This window comes from Anas acuta, chromosome 26 (assembly GCF_963932015.1).
Source record: "Anas acuta chromosome 26, bAnaAcu1.1, whole genome shotgun sequence".
Classification (NCBI taxonomy): domain Eukaryota; kingdom Metazoa; phylum Chordata; class Aves; order Anseriformes; family Anatidae; genus Anas; species Anas acuta.
In genome coordinates, this window is record NC_089004.1 from 4,226,952 (window position 1) to 4,246,015 (window position 19,064).

A 19,064-nucleotide genomic window follows, 5' to 3' on the forward strand; every position below is an offset into this window, starting at 1 on the left:
CAGCCTTTGGGGATTTAGAACATAACTCTTTAGGGTGTAGAAATGTTCTTGTGTTGTTGTTTTATATTTTTTTTCTTTTTCCCAACTTGTCAATGCATTGTGCATTTTTTGTTTTAAGCATGAACAATCACTTGCTCTGATACTCTGATATTTGATTTCTACTCTTTACCATCTGCCAAACTTTCAGACTTGAATTGAAATTCAAGTCTTACAAATTGCTCCTGAAGAGAACAAAGAGAGAGTGACAGCACAAAATGATAGGGGGAATGAAGGCAGGAGTGAGATCCTCAAAGTGAAGCAAGACTCCCAGAAAGCCATTTATTACAGACCGTGTTACTTATATAATTTGTCTGCATCTTAGATAAATGGAGTCTTATTGAATCGGAATATCCTAGTGGTGTAAGAATGAAAAAGCTGTGCAGGTTAACAAAGACAGTTTTTGGCCAGTCTTATTTTTGGTTGAAACCAAGCATTGGCTGGGTTGGTTTTAGTTTAGTTAGTATTGCTTTAAGGTAAACTGCAAGAAAGTGGAAGTGAAGGCTGTCTACCTCAAGGGTTTGCTTTCCTTTAATAAATTACTTATGGTCATAGCTTTAATCCAGCTGTAACTTCGTTTTGGTTGTACTTCAGTCTAGTTTATATCTGATGGAATTTTTATACGTGAAGTTAATGTCTGTGCCATGCTTCTGGAATGTGGGAAAATCAAAACTGTTATTGTGTCAAATCTTTTAGACAGTCAGAATATAGCTTTGCTTACAGTTAGGGTTATATGCCAGGAAAAAATTGATTCCTTTTGGACTGGAAAGTTGGTCTGTGTGTGTAACAGGATTGTATTTTTTCCTATAGCAGAAAGATTTGCAGCACAGACCTTCTGGATCTCCACAAAGTTCGTCCCAGTGCATTTCCCCAGGTTTGTACTAAAGAATGATTTCTGTGCTCAAGGCTTATCTGTTCAATTGTATTTTTTTCTTTAATATGTTTTAAAGGCTATACACAGGGTGTTATTGAAGTATAGAAAAGGTCTCTTTTAATAAGATGGCTTCATTTTTTTTCTATTGGGAATGGCTGAGAGGCTCCTAGCAATCTCCTGTGTGTTTTTATCTTTTTATCTTTTTATCTTTTTATTTTTCTTTATACCTTCTTGCTGTGTAACCTCAAAATATCATGGTGAAAAGGGATCAATAAGCTAGTTTCTCATTGATTGTCTATTCTCTGGCCTCTGAAAAGACTAGAACTGTGAACTTTGTTTTACATCAGATTTTCATAATTGTCTATTTAAAACTTGCCTGCAGCTAGTGGTTGCTAGAAATCTCTAAGACAAGCTAGCGCTAATGGTCTGAACATAAATCTTTGTTAAAACGAAGTGGGAAAAGGGATCTGGGAGCAAAGAGAAGAAAAGAGCAGCTCTGTTGCAGCATGGGCTTTGAAATAGCTTTTTGCTACTGGAAAAGACCATCACAGTTACAGTTGTAAGATTTTAAATGGCATTTTAATTGGTAGATGTTTCGAGGCCCGCCTAGCAGAATAGGCTTCTCGGGCTCTGAGGTGACTGTAACTAGAGCAGAATTATTTTCTGCCTTGCAGTCAGTCTGTTTGGTTGCTTTGATGGCTATAAGAAACACATTTGAGGTGAATATCTGAATACTACTCTGACTTTTGCGTGTGTGCTTGCTAGGTATTGTTTGGCTTGCATTTCAAACGGTACTTCTTTATGAAATAATTCTTAACAGATAGCACAAGGGGAATAATTGCTATAAGAAGGTAAGTGGTTGATTGCATGGCCAAGAACGGTTTTGTGCATTAAGGGGAAAGTACAGAGACTAAAATAGGAAACAATAAAGAATAATGAAAATAGGAAAAGTTGGCCGTAGGGCTTGTCGTTGAAACAGCTCTGTGGTATACAGTCTGGTCTGATGTGATAGGTTAACAACGATCGATACGGACTCTCAGCAGTGTGCAGACAGTGCTAATTGAACTCAGAAAATGGCTTTTTGTTGGTGCAGGCTCTGCTAGGCAGCCACTACTAATGTTCCATAGTCAAAAGCAGAAGATGGAAGTTAAAGGAACATCTAGGAGCGTGGGCTCTGTCTCTGCCCACAGTATAACACTGCACACTGTAATGCCCAGCAAAAATACAGCCAAAGGTAGGGCATCAATATTGAAGAGATACACATTTTAGGGAAGATGCAAACTGTGCCCTCCCCCATATTTTGCATCTGGAAATGTTTAGATTTGGCCTGTCATTGGGAAACAAACCTTTTATGTTCTTGGCTGTGCAGCACAGAAAGAGAACTTGATGGCTGATGATTTCAGTGCTTCCACAAATGGAAGTGGGATGACATTTATTATTAAGCCTGTGTTCAAGAAATCTTCCTTTGCCAATCTTACCAATATCCGCTCGGTCTGCTTTTTTTGGACAATGAACTTGAAGCTCATCACTTGGATGATGGAAGAGGAAATATATCCATGTTTACCCAATTTGGTACAGATTGAGAATGAGCTGTGTGCATAGCCAAAAGGTTTTGGACTTGAATAGGTGTTGGGAGAGGTATTTCTAGCAGGTACGAGATGCAGTGATAATTGTATTAAATAGCATTGATGAAATGTTCTCTGCAGCCATCATACAATTCTCGTCAACTGCTTCAAGGAAGATAAAATGAGATGAGTAGATGCAGAGTATGGGATATTAAGAAATCTGGAAAAACACGTTTTATGAGTAGAAACATGAATACCTTGGTTTAGCTGTGTTTGGTAGAACGAGACAAGTGTGAAGGGAGAGATGAGTGCTTCTCAGATGGAGGAGGAGAGATGGAGGCACGCTGAGGAGTGCAGACTAAGGAGGAGGAACGTTGGGGGAAGAATAGACACTGGCATTGTCACAAGAAAAGTTGTAAATTGGTGATGGGTGAACCTAGGCTGGGAACTGAAGACACCCTTGAACTGCTACAGCAACATGCTCCTGAAGCAGCCTCCTCCCAGACCAGAAGTGAAAGAGGAGTTTGGTCTGGGTATTAAGGGAAAGCCTGCTTGCAGTGTCAGTCCTGAGTTCAGGGATCCGTGAGATCTCTTCCATTCCCATGTCCTTAAAAGCACTTGGAAGGAAAGGCACCTGCAGACCTTGTCAGTGATAAGTGTTAAAGATTGCCTGGCTGCGTCTTCGTCTTTCACTTCCCTGAAATTCCTTTTTTGAGAGGATATATTTTGTCTGCTGTTCCATATCATTCATTACAGACATTGGTACTAAATAATTGTATCCATTTTTTATAAGTCTATTACAGGCTTCCATGAATTGTGTAATAGTGATTAAAGTTTTAAATATCTTTCCAGCTCACTGTCCATCTAGATTTAAAAAGCATTAAAGAGCTGCAGTATTAAAATTAAATTTAGCTCTGGTATCTATTACATTCAGTGTGTGTGCATGCAGTTATAAATCACTGTGTAGCAATAAGCATTGCAAAGAACTTGTGGTTTTATGTGATCTCAGATTTCTCTTGTTTGCCATGAAATGTTCTGTGCCCTTATACGGTAGGGTGTGAATAATTGTGTGTAGGTTCTGGTGTTTTACTAAAGGAGAAGATACTTTGCAATTTCCGCACTAAATGGGCACAGTAGGGACCAATTTCCTGCACTTCAGACCTGCTGATTTAGCCAATACAGTAAGTTAAGTGGCAGCTTTACATTTCTAGAAAGATCACAGGTAGTATAAAAACAGTGCATCTCTGGGGCCACTTTACTGTGCCAAGGCTGAGGGCAGCCAGTAGTGAGCATGGGGAATACAAATTCAAAAAGCAGCGGCAGAAGCAATGCGATTCCAGCTCATCCTGAGCTGTCTTTTTGTGGCTCCTTTTCACGAAAATGGAATGAGAATGTCTTTTTGGACAATGAGCTTTTGACATCCAAGATCCTGTCTGTTCTGCGTCCACAGTCAGAGAGAGGTTTGAGAGCAGGCGAGCTGCAGTGTACGCCTCATTTTCTGAGTACCAATTCAATTTTTGCCTCTCTAGCCGCTTCCTTGAAGGAGCAGCCCCGAAGTCTTCTCCTGGGACCGGATGGGACCCCAGTACTCTCACGGAATCTCGGTATGACTATTACCCAGAGAGGAAATTCTCAGTCTTCATTGAGCACTGCTGAAGCTGTTAGTAAATTTCGGTAAGTAAACTACTTCTCTTCTAATTCACTGGCTTCTGCTGCGTCTTCCCCCTACCCTCCCCATGTGAAAAGAAAACCAATTAAAAATAAAACAAGACTTGCATTGGTTTTCAAGCTTAAGAGAAACTCATTGAGTTTTTTTAATGCTGAAATTTGTTTTAAATATCCCCTAAACAGTAAACTTTATTTTTGGTTTAAATTAGCACCTTGTCTTTAGTTCCTCTACACTGTGCCACAGAAATATCATATAGGGGTTGCTTGAGTATGCCTGTCTAGAATATCTTTTTCATGGTTGTATTTGTCCTCAGACTTGCTGAAGTTCAAGAATCTTTTCTGAGATCACTTATTCAAGATTGTGATGGTTCTGACTAGCGTAGGAGGCAGTAATGTTTTAAGTTGCAGGATACCTTGCTGAAAATAAGTTCAAAGCTATCTGTGGGTTTCTGTATTTTTTTACTTTTCGTGTTCCACAGTTATGCTCCATGCTCAGTGAAAGTACCCTTTTTACTCTGGAGTAGCAAAGGCTTGTCAGCAAGTGATGTGTCTTTTCAGATGTCATACCAGGAGTTGCATGCTTGCTCATGCTGCTCTAATTAAATCCGTAATACTGAAATGATCAAGTTGCTAAATTGATTTGAATGTTTCAAGTGTGAGTGCAAGGGTAGCCTTCATGTATTTATTTTAACTGTATTGTACTATAGGAAAGATGCTTGTTAAAGTAGTTGGCTTTTATTTATTTAAGTCAAGCAACTTTTAAAAGATTTTAATGTTCTCTTTGGGTCCCTTTGTCTAATCTCTTTGGTCATTTAGACTAATTTCAGGAGACATGGATGAAGGGGATTCAGGATTTATAAAATTTAAGCAGACCTCAGATGATGTTGTCTCACTTGCACCTTCAACAGCAGACTCCATTTTTCTGGAAGGTATGGAAGCTTCTGTGCTTTTCAGGACTTTATTTCTTACACAGCCTTAAAGTAAAATTGAGATGTATTTACTCTTCTTATTTTTAATGATGGTAACGAGGGATATAGTTGGGACACAAGTTATTAATTATTGAAATTGAATGTGCTTTTGGTCTAGATGCATATTCTATATCCCTCCGAAGTGAAATAGAAACAGATGCTCATGAGTTTGAGGCAGAGTCTTGGAGTGTTGCAGTGGAACAGTCTTATGCAAAGAGGCAAAAGAAAGAAGTTATAAAAAGGCAAGATGTCATTTATGGTAAGAACACTATTATTTCTTTAAAACTTTTTACTTTAAGAACTTCACATTGATTATCGTTGTATTCTTTTCTTGATAGTGATGTGATACTATAGAAGAAGTTTATGGACAGCCCCAGAATAGCTTGCTTCTAGCAAGATCTAGAATAACAAAATATGGCTGTAAGGAGACAAGATGTCATATAGTCCTCAGCGTTGGTCTGCTATTATATAACCAGCTCTACCTAGACATCAGCTATTTGTTTAGTCTGCTATTAAAAATCTTTGAAATATGAAGATTTCAGAGGTCCTCTACATAACTTGCTCCAACGTTTAACCTTCTGATGCTAATGGAAGTTATTCCTAATGTTTGATATAAAGCTGCCTTTGCTGCAGCTTAGAACTACCACCTCTTGTTTCTCTTGTCCTGTCTGGCACTCTTGATACCAGAAACAGTTTGATCTCCAATTCTTAACAGTTAGGAATAGTGCTGAATTCATCTAAGTAATATGTGTAGATTACACTGATTTCATGTTTCATCTAGAACAGTGATCTGCATTAAAGCAGAATTTCCCGGGAGTTACTTGTCTTTTGTTATTTTTACTGAAAAGCATACTCGGAAGTACATAAATTCAGATACTAAAAATATGTATTGTGTGACAGAGTTAGAGGAGGTTTAGTGGTTTATATTTGTGAGAAGGAAGTGGTAGGCTTTTTTTTTTTTTTTTTTTTTATCCATTGGGGGTTGTTTATCTAGCTGTTTTGTTGGTCACTTGCAGAAGATGGTGACTTTCAGAGCCTGCTCTTTTATATCTCACTGGTCACTGCACACCGTATAAATGACCCATATTTTTGTATTTCCCCTTGCCCAGAACTAATGCAGACTGAAATGCACCATGTTAGAACACTGAAAATAATGCTGAAGGTGTACTCCAAAGCCATGAAAGAGGAACTGCAGTTCCCGAATGCGGTCATCAACAAGCTCTTCCCCTGTGTGGATGAGCTGCTGGAGATGCATGCGCAATTCCTGCTCCAATTAAAGGAGCGGCGAAAGGAGTCCTTGGAAGAAGGCAGTGACCGAAATTACATAATCCAGAACATTGGAGACCTCTTGGTAAAACAGGTATGAATTAAATTCTTCCAGCATTCTTGAGCCTTTTAAATTCCTAAAAATCTAATTATAGGATAAAGTTACAGTTGTGTAAAGGTTGATAGAAGACTGTTTAAGATTATCATCCTAATATAGTGTGTGAATATGACTCCTAGGATCACACCTGGTCACAAATAATATGAAAAGTTCTTTAAATGTTCTTTGGGCACGTGTGTATGCATGTTATTTGCTATATGACTACTGCAAATTATTTGTTTTTATTTTTCATCTGTTCTGAAAGTACAGTAATATACTGCTGGTATCCTTCCCAAACACAGCTGTCATGCACTTAGTGCTGAGCTTCTTGGTTCTGAGCAGCGAAAAAAGGAGGATCTTTTAAACTGATTACAGCTACTTTTGATTTCAGCACCCATTCTGATACGGAGTGGATGCCACAGCTTCTTTCGTATACTGTGATCTCACCTTTTACAGTCCTCAGTCTTTTTAAATGCAGAGTCCCAGAAATACTTTTATAAATTCTCATTAAGACAGCAATCAGTTGATATTTGGTTATCTTGTGGTATGCCGAGTTCTCAGATATCACTGCACAAATTTCTCATTTATGGTACAGAAGAAATTGAAATATTGAAGAGATGTCTTAGAAATCAGTGACTAGATAACCGTGTTCAATGTGGGTCTTGAGTATATTTACTGTTAATGATTTATATATTTAATACTTATATTTCCAATTAGTTTTCAGGTGAAAATGGGGAGAGAATGAAAGAAAAATATGGTGTGTTCTGCTGTGGACACAATGAAGCTGTTAGTCACTATAAAGACCTGCTCCAAAACCATAAGAAGTTCCAAAACTTAATAAAGGTAAACAACAATCAGAAACCTCCCATTCTTACTGTGCAAAGTGTACTTGACCTCTTTCAGTTTTATTTTATACTTGAAGATCTTTGTTAATATTGAATGAGCTGAACATAAGAGACATACTCTTGATATTTGATATGCTGTTAGCTTCTTGTATTTTAGATCTTTTGAACTGTTTGGGCACACAGCTGCAGTTAACAGGTGTTAAATTTGGGGCAGGCAGGTCATTTTTCTCTTAAGAGCACCTAAGACTGGGGAGTAGAGCATTTGTCCTGTTCATGGCTCTGTCACTGACTGCTATGCTGTGTGGCTGTCTTTGTAAATTGGTTTGATGATAAAATCAAATCAGTGATAAACGCTGTTGATAAAGTAGTATAGAAAAAATTGGAGCCCTCAGTCTAGTTTTGCCCACTATGTCATCTTTCCAAAAGCAGAAGATTGGCTCCAGGGCAGTTTGTTTATCTGCTGTACAGTGTAATGCACAATTAATAGGAAGGGCTGAAGAAGCACAGCCAAACTGGAAGGCTGTAACCTGAATCTTAGCTGGCATTGCTCAGTCCTTGGTATTCTCGTGTTCCAGTCGTTAGTAAGTGATACTGTGTGAACTTTCCTACGTGGCTCTGTAGTTACAGCTCTTCTTAACTATTAGTCTTTAAAAGTGAGAACCCTTTACTTTCAAGAAACTAAATACGTAAACAGAGTAAGTTTTAAAATAAATAGCCTCAGCCCATGTAAACAAAGATCTTGGTGCTATATTCTGCTGTCAGGATTGCTTTGTATCTGCAGTCAGACTAACTAGTGCAATTTTGATGCTTTATGATCTTCCCTTTCTAAACAGAAACATGTTTCTGTACATAAACATACTGGTCAACATACAGTGGTAAAATAAACACATTTTATTCATTGCAGACATAATTTGTCTGGTAGGTGGCTGGGTCTGGTTTTAAAAATATTTTACTTTTCTACATAGTTAAGGACCGACCCTATATAGAAAGCAATCAGTTAGCAAATAAGCAAACAGCTCAGAATTGGAACTTTCTCTGTTTGGCCTCAGATTTAGTTAACATTTAGTTGAAAATGATATCTAAAATATTTTTTTTTCTAACATAAGAATCAATTTTTTGATGTTGTCATGAGTTTTGCATTTGTAATAGTATGCAGATGATTTTGTGATGCTATAACTAATGGTATAAAAGTGTTTTGAAACAGAAAATGTGTGAATGAAGAGGAGAGGGAGTTAGAAGAGTGATATATACAATGGATGTGATGGGTCTGTCTTGTTTTCTAGAAAATCGGCAACAGTTCCATCGTGAGGAGACTTGGTGTTCAAGAGTGTATCCTTCTGGTTACACAGCGCATCACCAAATACCCAGTCTTGGTGGAACGCATTATTCAGAATACAGAAGGTAGTTTCTTTAATCTTTCCTAGAAGCCTGACAGTTGTCGTCACATCCTTTTTCTCCTACGTTTCGTGCCTTCTTTCCTCAGGCAAGGAAGACAGGCGGGGACTGCTTTGTACCTGTTTTCTCACTTGTTAGTTAGCTGGAGATGCAGTTCTAGATGCAGATACAGAACCCTCTCGCCTCATCAGAGGGTTGAAAGCAGTGTTCAGTTTCAGGTCTACAACCACAAAATCATAGTAGTTAAGTTTATCAGTTTCTTAGAGATTTAGAGCTCTAGGAATCCATTTATTTGTTTATTTTTAAACTCAGGCTCTTAGGAAATACTGTCAGATGTTTAGTATGGAACCTTCCTGTTAAAATATTTTTGAATGAGTCATATTTGCATTCCAGAGTTGTAAATGGGACTAATTACTATCCTTCTCTCCTAGCTGGAACTAAGGATTATGAAGAGCTGACCCAGGCCCTTAGTTTAATTAAGAACACAATCACTCATGTAGATGCCATGGTAAATGAGTGTGAGAAAGGGCAGCGCCTGAAAGAGATTATGCATAAAATGGAGCTAAAATCATCTGGGAAATGCAAGAATGGGCTTCTCTTCCGGAAGGATGATATGGGACAGAGGCGGCTTCTGCTCGATGGGATGCTGTACTGGAAAGCTGCATCAGGGCGACTGAAAGGTAAAGGACCAGGAAAGGGAAAAGTACAACTAGGAAATGGGATTTTGCTTTGTTCTGTAGCTGTTTCTTACTAATCGATTGAGCATAAAGTACAATGACAATAACCCACTTGTTTAATAGGATATTGGAGGAAATAGCACTTGTTCTATTCCTGGCTTGTCCAATAAGCATCTCTATAATGGTGCATGATAAGTTCCTTATGCTGTTTGCTTATTATCTGTCTGATCTGCTTTCCAATTCAAGTGGGAGGTCTTTAGGTAGATGACAAAGCCTTGAGTCATACTGACTTAGTCTCCTGTGGAAAGACATTATCTTGTGCGAGCTCTGGTTCACACTTTGAAAAATTATGTTGTGTCAAACCCAAGACACCTTTGTTCTTTATAATGTCTGTTTTGCCAGAAAATCAAAACAGCATTCATCAGCGAGTATTTTAACAGCTTCATTGCTCAAATGTTCAAGGAGAAGCTTCAATGGAACATACAATGCAGCCAAGAGTAGCTGGTACTATAAACACCTGCAGTTTCAGAAGAATCTGCTGTTGAGGGGGACTTGTTCCATCATGACTGTTTGAGTGCATGTGTAGGATGCCCGTGTAGTTGTCCACAAGCTTTAAATTGTCTCTACTTGAATTCTGCTGGTTCTGCACATGTCCAGCCTGACCCTGGACAACCCCAGTGGAAAGCAGAAGCCAGCCCAATATTGCAAATATTGATGCACTAACACATGGCACGCAGGAGACTTAAGTGATTTTTTTTTTTTTGAGTCTGCACCAGTCTAGTTGCTTCAAAATCTTTTTCTTTCTTTCTGTTGTTACTGTAGATATTCTGGCAGTCCTGTTAAATGATGTACTGTTGCTCTTGCAAGAAAAGGACCAAAAATACACATTTGCATCAGTGGTGGGTATTGGTTTCATATTTGGTACTTTTACTTGGAGTGTTTTTGAAGGTGATAGTAATTGCAGAAGAAATAAAAATAGAAATATTAGGTAGATGTTACGGTAGATTCAGAAGGAAAATGAAGTAATAAGCCAGTTACTATAGAATCACTTTTCCTGAATAAGTTCTTCTGTTGAAACTGTTCTTGATTTCTGGGATCCAGAAGTTTTGTTTCACTTTTTTTTTTTTTTTAAAAAAAAAAAAAAAAAAAAAAAGACAAGTGTCAAAAGTGTCATGTGAAGAGGCCATAGTGGTAAAGTTTGGTGTTGCAGTGTTATAGCTCATGGTGGCCCTGTATAAGTAAGAAAACAGAAGGGAGCTAAGAAGCACACACTCCAAAGAATTGTATAATGTAGTGCAATACATTTCATATTTTCTTTTACAGGACTCTAAACCACCAGTTATCTCGTTACAAAAATTGATTGTAAGAGAGGTAGCTAATGAGGAAAAGGCAATGTTTTTAATCAGCGCTTCCTTAAAAGGACCAGAAATGTATGAAATCCACACAAGCTCTAAAGAAGAGAGAAATTCCTGGATGGCTCACATCCGCAGAGCTGTAGAAAGGTAAATTATGAGTAAAAGCCAGAGGGCTTGATTTGTCGCTGATTGGCCTCCTCTTCACAGGACTTGTCGGTACAAGTTTATTGTAAAAATGCATTTGACTGTTGATAAACTGTCAATGCAAGACTGAAGCAGACAGTTTGTGCACATTTATTGGGAAGAAGCTGCTCATAAAGATGCTAGAAAAACCAGCTGAAGACTTTGTTCTGCTTTTTTTAAAATACAATAAAATAAATTGGTTCACTGATGTCAAATGCAACAAAGCTTTGGATAAGTGAAAAAAGATTGACACACAAGATAAACAACATCCTAGGCATAATCTTCAGGTTGAATGCCAACGTGATTTTAAGTCTTCTAATGTGTAAATCAGACATTCCTGTCCCCTTTTTTACAGCTGTCCTGATGAAGAAGGAGGAACGTTTAATGAACCCGAAGCAGAAAGAAAGTTGGCTGAAGCAAGAGCTGCAAGGTTGAGAGATTTCCAAGGTAATGACATAGATATCTATTCTATGAGCAGCTTCTCAACATCCCTTGTGACTTATAACTGTCTTAATCTTTTATCACGTGATTGAGTTGCTCCTTCAGAAGTCCTTCAAGGTATTGCAAGATTGCATAGAAATAGTTAAGTTTAAAAAGTCTAATAAGCCTTGCATGCTCCTTGAGTTTTTCTTCCAGCTGTTTATTATATCTCTGATGCTCTGACTATGAAATAAATGGTAATTTTCCAAAGTGAATGTTGTTCTCTTGACCATGATTTAGAAGGTATAACTGTGTTTGTTTCTTCCTTTAGAGCGTTTGAGCATGAAAGATGACCTGATTATGCAAAGTCTAACTGAGAAGCAACAGATTTATCTAGAAATGTCTGAAATGAATGGGTTTGAAGACAATTCCCAAGGAACCCGATCTAGGCTACTTCTTCGGGGGGATATCTCAGAAAATCTGCAAGGAGAGTCGCTTTTGAAGTCTGCAGTGGTAGAAGGTAAATACAATGTGGGAATGTGTATGTGTTCGCTCAGGTGCAGAGGTTGGGATAAGCACTGATCTAAGTACAAGTCTTAAAAATCATCTTGTAATAATTCTGTATAATGCTGTTCAGACTCATAATGAATCTCCAAGAGAGGTAGAGTGCACCTGTGTTTTTATGTAGAGGACCTCCACAGTTTTGATTTTTATTTACTTATTTAAGATCAACCCATGGAGTCTTCAGATTAGTTTATTCAGATGGGTACTAAGGCGATCTAATAACATAATAACCCTGAAATGTAATATTGTATCAGGGTTCTAGATTTAAACAGCCTATCTAAAGACATCATATTTAGAAAGAGAATAAACACAAACCACAAACCTCATTTTTAGTTTGACCAAAAAAAAAAACATTTGAGGCTGGATTATCAAACTTGTGTTCAAGGAGGAGGTCATCTTCACTTATGCAATATGAAGACCCTGTAGTAAACAGCAGGTCGTGAAGGAAAACCCATCTGTACTGTAGAAAGTCTTTCAAACTACACAATATTTAATGTACTTGGTGGCTGGAAAAAAAATATATATATATATATAAATACACAAACCCGAATTTGTTAGCAAGATGAGTTTGTCTCACTATGTAGACCTGTCTGTGTAAATAATATGTTCTTCTTCTTCCTAGCTGAAAATCTCCAGAACCTTATCTTCACTCACTTAGGAAATGGATCCTGTCAGCCTGAAGATAGCTGTGCACCGGGACTCCCCAGGAGAGCAGAGACCTTTGGGGGATATGACAGTAGTCCCTCAATTTCAAACAACAGTAAGAAAGAGGGACTGTGGGGGTACTGTGCTGTGTTTGCTGATGCACTGTTAAAAAGTGTAGCATTCATTTAAGCTTCTTAGCTCTTTACTATGCTTCTCTGTACTGACTATGGGCTAAGAAAAAATAATTAATTGAGGCTCTGATGTAAGGATATTAAGGGAACTTCACAAGAAGTTCCTGAGAAGAGGATAAGAATAAATTCCTAGCATGCTGTATCAGCATGCTGTATCTTTCGCTTTCAGTACCGACACTAGAGAGCAGAGTAGGGCTCTTGGTGTAATGTTAAAGGTGCTGCCTTAACCCATATTTTCTATTTACCACAATTCCACACAGAATTTTAATTTTCTTGAAAAAATAAGCTTGACGTAAAAACCTAGGAAATGTGACTTCAACTGCTTGCTTTTATTATAGAATGACAAAAATTGCAACAAGTTTTCGTATCTGCGCAGCCACTAAAGAGTTGCTGAATCCTTAAACAATATAAATCGTCCTTTTTGCACAGATGCTCTCAGTTAATTGATGAAATAAGTGGAAATACTAGATACTGTTTACCTCCCTTCATTTTGCTTCATGCAAAGTAGAAAGGTCTGTATTTCACTGGTAGTTTATCCTTGGAATCCTTTCTCTTGCCTGTGAAAGGCTATATATGCCTGTCTTATTATAGGTGCTCTATACAGTACAGTCTCTGTCTTCCCCTAATTCTTTCCATGCTTATGGTGGTGCTGCTTTGAATAAGATTTTTCTACTCCTGAGTATTCCATGTTAGGAGTTTGCAATTCTGGTAGCCACAGATGATCATTTTCAGTCTCTATTGTGGTTGTTTCACTTAAAGTATCATAATGTGATTTGAACATAATCTCACTGTTTTTTTAAACCCGTTCTCCTCAAGTTTTGTACCTTTTTGATCAGTCCTGCTCTCACTATTGTCAACTTTCCCACTTCTAATGAGCATGGTTAAGCCATGCAGTAGCAAAATGGTTCTAACTTCAAAAAGTCACATTTTTGTTTGTTTGTTTGCTTTGTTATGCAGTGGGTTTTCACAAGCTCAGTCCTGGTGAACCACTCACATGTCACTCTTCTTTTTTGTTTTTTTTTTTTTGTTTTCCAGATAATAGTCTTGGGAAGAGTAGTGGTGGTGACCAGAGGCAATGGGACTGGAGAGGCCATGCAGTAAGTTCAGATGTGCATCTCCAGGACCTCCCACTGGATGCAGAAGAAGGATCTCAAACTGTACGTTGGGCTTGTTTATGAAGTAAATGTGTTTCCTCAGGTTCTTCATTACAATAGTGCTGCTGAACAGCCCTTGCTAAGCTGAAAGTTGTAATGTCTGGTAGGGCTAGGCTGTGAAAGAGTTCTATCCGTGAAATTACTTGACTCTAAGGCTATTTTGTGGGGGTGAGTTGATGATTTATAGCTTGCTGCTTGAGAGGCATGATAATTTCATTCTGTATTTGCTCATTTGATGCTGTATCTTTAATGTTACCTTTAATGACCGTGCATCTCCTTCTGTACTATGATTTAAGTACTTTTGGTATGTGTCCTTCCGTGCATGGGAGCAATCTCTGCTCCAGCTATAAACAATGTTCCCTGGTGAGGTGAACCCTTCCAGCATGTTCTGGCAGCACTACCAATGTCCAACAAGTATCTCTAGTGCAGATCGTTGTTTTTGTCTTTTTTCAGAGTGATATAACAAGGCTGGATGACAACAGTGATATTCAGCCCACCATAGAGTCTCAGGTATGTTACTTCTGCTGTTAGGAAACCTAATGGGAAATAGCTGTATAATAATAATATCAGGCAAAATAGACAGACCACTATTTTTAATGGCTGTGGAACCACAAGCTCATAAACAGCCTGTACCTTATGACTCCAAATGCATTCTGAATGTCCCATTAGAAAACAAAGATGATTCTGGCTATTTAGAAGTGCATTTCAAAGAGCTGGCTAACTACTTCTTTCTGCATCTTTGGAGAGATTGTATGTTCTTAGCTCACTGGCAGAACTTGCCTCTGAATCTCCTGTGAGTGCTGTACCTGTGTAGTGATTCAGTGCTAGAGCATGGGAGGAAGTGGTCATTAAATAGCTCATATGAAGAAAACTGGTGATGAGGATTGCTCCCTGGAATCCCAGTGAGATTTGCTGAGCACTGACTCAATTTGAGCGAGGACCAATATACCGAAATTCGTTGTGCTTCTATATTGCTGTATTGGATGTTACTATGTCAGAATACTCTCGTAATCATTCTTCCAGTGTGTGTGGTTTTGTACATACTACAGATTCTGTCCATTATTTTAAAAAGAAAAAAGTCTAATGCTGCAATGAAACAGAGCTCTGTTTCGGTATCTAAATTTTATTTTATTTTTTTTATCCCGTCTGCCTCCCCTCCTCTTCAGCTTGTCCAAAGGATACAAAAACTGCTACAATTGCTCTTCAGTCTTCAGGTAAACCACTGTTCTACTGTTCTACGCAGTTGTAGAGAAGCTACCTTGAAAATGTCCCCTAAAACTAGAGTGAACTGTAGAATTCAAGACCTGAGACTCAGGGAAACAAACAGTGTCTGGTATTTTGAAAGAGGTGTTTTATCTGTTGTCTTATGTGATTGAATCCCTTTTCCTCCTTATTTAAGTACAGTTGTTGCTACTTTGAGCTTCTGTTCTGTGTTTTTCTTTTAAAAATTATGTTAATATACACTTGTCTACATATATTAGATATTTTTTACTGTAACCTTGGAATCAGTAATATTTTGAGTAATTTTGTCAGATTCAGAGTCGAAATTGTAGATGCAAAAAATGCTAATTTTGACAGATGTAATCAAAACTTAATTCCTCAATAGTCAATAGTGATGGGCTGTACTAGCTAGAAAGTTAGATCTGCTCTTGAAGACAAAGCTGTCAGTCATCTAATCTGGTAGATACTGTTGTCTTTTGCTTAGCTGTATAGGGGTTTATTCGTTTTTTTTGTTTGTTTGTTTTTGAGCCAATGTGCCTCATTTTGGACTTCTTATTTCCATTCCAGGCAGTGATATCTCAGCAGGACAGCTACATTGAGATGCAGCGAGCCACCATGGCAGACCGGGAGAAGCAATACCGGCTGCAGTCTACGCGTGGCAACCTGCTGCTAGAGCAGGAGAAACAGCGTAACTTTGAAAAACAGAGAGAAGAACTGATGAATGTACAGAAACTTCAGAACCAGCTGAAACTGGAGCAGCAACGCTGGGAACGGGAAAGGAGTCAGCAGCAGAGGGAACTAGAAGTCACAGAAGTCCGGCTGCAGAAGCGCGAAGAGGAAGCTCGGCAGCTGAAAGACAAGTTGATTCAGGATAGAGAAGAATTAGAGAGGCAGCGAGAGGCCTATCAGCACGACCTGGAGAGGCTGCGGGAAGCTCAGAGAGCAGTAGAGAAAGAGAAGGAGCGTCTAGATCAGCTAAGGAAGCTGAAAAAGCAGAACACGGTGTCCGGCACGTTCTCCCCCGAAATGGGACAGGTAAAGAGTTTTTCTTGGAGTTCTGTTTTATGCTTGCTTCTGAAAGAAGGTTGCCCTTTTTTGCAGCACTAACCCATGTTTGTTTTTTACTGAGCTACTTGTGCCATTATCTGAAGTAGCTGGAGCTGGCTACTGTCAGAGTGATCAGGGCTTGGAAATTACTCAATGTCTGTGAAATTCTACCCAGACATTTGCTAATGGGAGCATTTAAAAGAGACAGACAAACAGACAGAACAAGAGAGAATAAGTTATTTCTGAATGTGGCTGACTGCAGTTTTTTTAAATACAGGAACTGCCGATTGCAGGCAGGTGATTACAGAAGGTGCACTACATTGGCAGTGTTCTATACAGTTGATTTCTAAAGACATCTCTTATGTTTCAAAAAGTGAATTTTGGGGTCCAATTACATTGGCTTGTTTATTACTGTCTGAAAGTACAGCTTTCTGTCCATTCTGTCATTACCTAATGCAGCTTGCCAGCTGCTGCAGGGAAAGTTAGCTCCATCCCTGTGAGACCCAGTACACTGTTGTGTTCCTTTGTTAGGTGTGATATTAAGCAGTTGAGTTGCTGAGGATCTTTTTCTCTTCCTTCTGTTTGCCAGCGTATTTTGAGGTTGGTCTAGCCTATTGCATTTCTCACAAGAAAGTGCTTTGTGCTTGCAGGGTTGAGGCTGGTCTCTCCTTGTTGTGTCTGAGATAATGAAAGTACCTGTTTGACTTAGAGTGCCTTTTTCCTCATGTAGAGCCAGATGCAAAGCCACTCCGTTAGCTTCAATGGAGAAGGGGTAGAACCATCTCTGCCAGTCTTGAAAAGCTCTGCGAGAGTGAGCATCTCTGGAATAGACTACTTGGAACGGCCAGAGCTGGTTCGTAGGGACAGTACCACCCTGGAGAATCGTCCAGTTCTTGCACTGAAGAACGAAGTGCCAATCCATCTCCTGAGTGCGACTAACCAGATACAGAAACCGGCTGCAGTTCAGCAGCAGATCCCTACTAAGCTGGCCGCTTTTACAAAAGGAAGCAAAGAAAAAGGTGGGAAGAGCAAAGCATCTCACAGGACAGACAGTTCGGGTAAGTATATTTAAATGGATTTCTAACCACTGCCAGCATCACAAGGAGACAGAACACTATAGTTTAAACCTCTGACTACCCATGTGGAACCCAGAAATTAATGTGCTACAAATTGTGGGCTCTTGAAGTCCTTAAGTTAGGAGCTCAGTGTGCATGTACTGTTGAATTGGAAATTTAGCCCAGATAGATAATGTTGGAAAAGGAGTGCTGTAAGCCAATAGGACAGCATTATGGTGAGCATTTGTAAACCTGGATATAAAATCTCGCCTAATTGTAGTGGTAAAAGAAAATAGCAAATGTTTTGCTTGTTCTGTATGAATGAAATGTTTTGAGGCTGTCTTAACCTCTTCTCACTATGTTCAGAGCTGTAATAACACTAAATGTGGTGCCGTTCTTAGCACCAGTCAGTCATTAAATACAGTTTTCCAGGCCAGATCTGAGATGCTGTGTGTGTTGTGGAGCTGAAAGGGGCTAATTTTGTCAGAAATAGAAGCAAGTAAAAATACAGTTACCTTGTCATGGTGTAATTTCTGCTGCTAACTACTAGGTACCAAAGTAGTGATCTTTGCCGATGACAGGCACAATAAAAACCACTTTTTCTTTACCACTAAAAATAGCCTTTCTGCCAGCCTGAGAAAAGGGCCTATAATTTAAAGTTACAAAATTATCTCCTTAGCTTTATATAGGATTCTGAGCTGACAAGCCTGCACGTCACTTGGGCCTACACTACTCCAGCAGACTCAGGGCCAAACCTGTCCAGGGAGTGGGGCTGTTTTTTGCATGTTGCAAAAAAGTCTGTCTCTGCACCTGAAGTTTAATAGAATTACAAACTTATGTTTTTGCATATAAATGAAGCCTAATACCCCCTTACCCTGAATACCAAGTACGGGTAAATGGGCAAATAGAGCTCTAATACTGCAACTCTCCAGCTTTATTTTTAATAGCTGTTACATAATGATCCCTGCAGTGGAAATGTACTTAATGGTGTTTTTCCAAAATTTATATGAAAGGCCTAAAACACAAATATATTGGTCTCTATTCTCTCACGAGCATTAGTGGGATGTGTGCTTTTTATGCCCATATGTAGATCTTAGAATAAAATGGAACAGGACTTTCTGTACAAGTGGCAAAATACTGGGTATTGAATTTGGTTTTCACGACATGTAAGGAATGTTACTGAGAGGAGTTCTTTGGATCCAGAATAACCGTTTCATGAATTGCTTTTATTGTTGAACGTAAGAAACTGACAGGCCATAACACCACGATCGATGTACTCTGCAGATGAGCAGCTGTGAGACAGATGGAGAGCAGAGACAGAAGTTCATCACAGTTCTGTGTGTTAAAAGTAGCAAATGCAATGGCTATTTGAGTGCTAGGGACAAAGATATTTTTTCTCTACTGTGCTTTATAATACAAGATTTTGAATTTGTGGTTGTCAAGCTGGTAGTAACTGCATTGGAAATCCTCGGGGAGAGGAGAGGGAAAGTGTACTCACAGTCTGAACAGCTAAAGAGAAAATTTAAGTAACTTGCAACAGAAGCAACAACTCTTCATGGTATAGCAGCTTCCTCAAATATGCAAAGGTGTCTGTATTGTGGGCTTCAGCATGAAGCAGTGAAATCAGTAAAGTGCTGCTATTGTCAAATACTGATTTTACAAATCTTTTCTTCAGCATCTGTTGATCAGAAGCAGCTGATTCCCCCTAGGCTCGTTGGACGAGAGGAGGGTATCCTCAGAGGCAGGCGATCAGCAAGTCCAGTCCTCCCAAGCAGCCAGACCACTGCATTCCAGACAGGTATTTCTTGACTAACTTGTACACCTGTGGAGATGTCAGA

At 38.9% G+C, this 19,064-nt stretch overlaps 1 protein-coding gene across 6 annotated transcripts in view; it reads left to right on the forward strand.

Annotated features, from left to right (window-relative positions):
* ARHGEF18 (Rho/Rac guanine nucleotide exchange factor 18) overlaps positions 1-19,064 on the forward strand; it is a 49,222-nt gene that overhangs the window by 24,981 nt on the left and 5,177 nt on the right. For 5 of the 6 annotated variants that reach the window (XM_068661426.1, XM_068661425.1, XM_068661424.1 and 2 more), the window contains 19 exons: positions 847-910; positions 4,005-4,149; positions 4,960-5,072; positions 5,230-5,370; positions 6,221-6,471; positions 7,192-7,317; positions 8,603-8,720; positions 9,146-9,394; positions 10,214-10,290; positions 10,715-10,893; positions 11,285-11,376; positions 11,681-11,869; positions 12,536-12,673; positions 13,785-13,906; positions 14,357-14,413; positions 15,070-15,117; positions 15,692-16,159; positions 16,902-17,229; positions 18,902-19,024. In XM_068661426.1, the coding sequence (XP_068517527.1) occupies positions 847-910; positions 4,005-4,149; positions 4,960-5,072; positions 5,230-5,370; positions 6,221-6,471; positions 7,192-7,317; positions 8,603-8,720; positions 9,146-9,394; positions 10,214-10,290; positions 10,715-10,893; positions 11,285-11,376; positions 11,681-11,869; positions 12,536-12,673; positions 13,785-13,906; positions 14,357-14,413; positions 15,070-15,117; positions 15,692-16,159; positions 16,902-17,229; positions 18,902-19,024 (3,028 nt within the window). The remainder of the gene's footprint in view (positions 1-846; positions 911-4,004; positions 4,150-4,959; positions 5,073-5,229; positions 5,371-6,220; positions 6,472-7,191; positions 7,318-8,602; positions 8,721-9,145; positions 9,395-10,213; positions 10,291-10,714; positions 10,894-11,284; positions 11,377-11,680; positions 11,870-12,535; positions 12,674-13,784; positions 13,907-14,356; positions 14,414-15,069; positions 15,118-15,691; positions 16,160-16,901; positions 17,230-18,901; positions 19,025-19,064) is intronic. The other variant, XM_068661421.1, reaches the window with a different exon arrangement.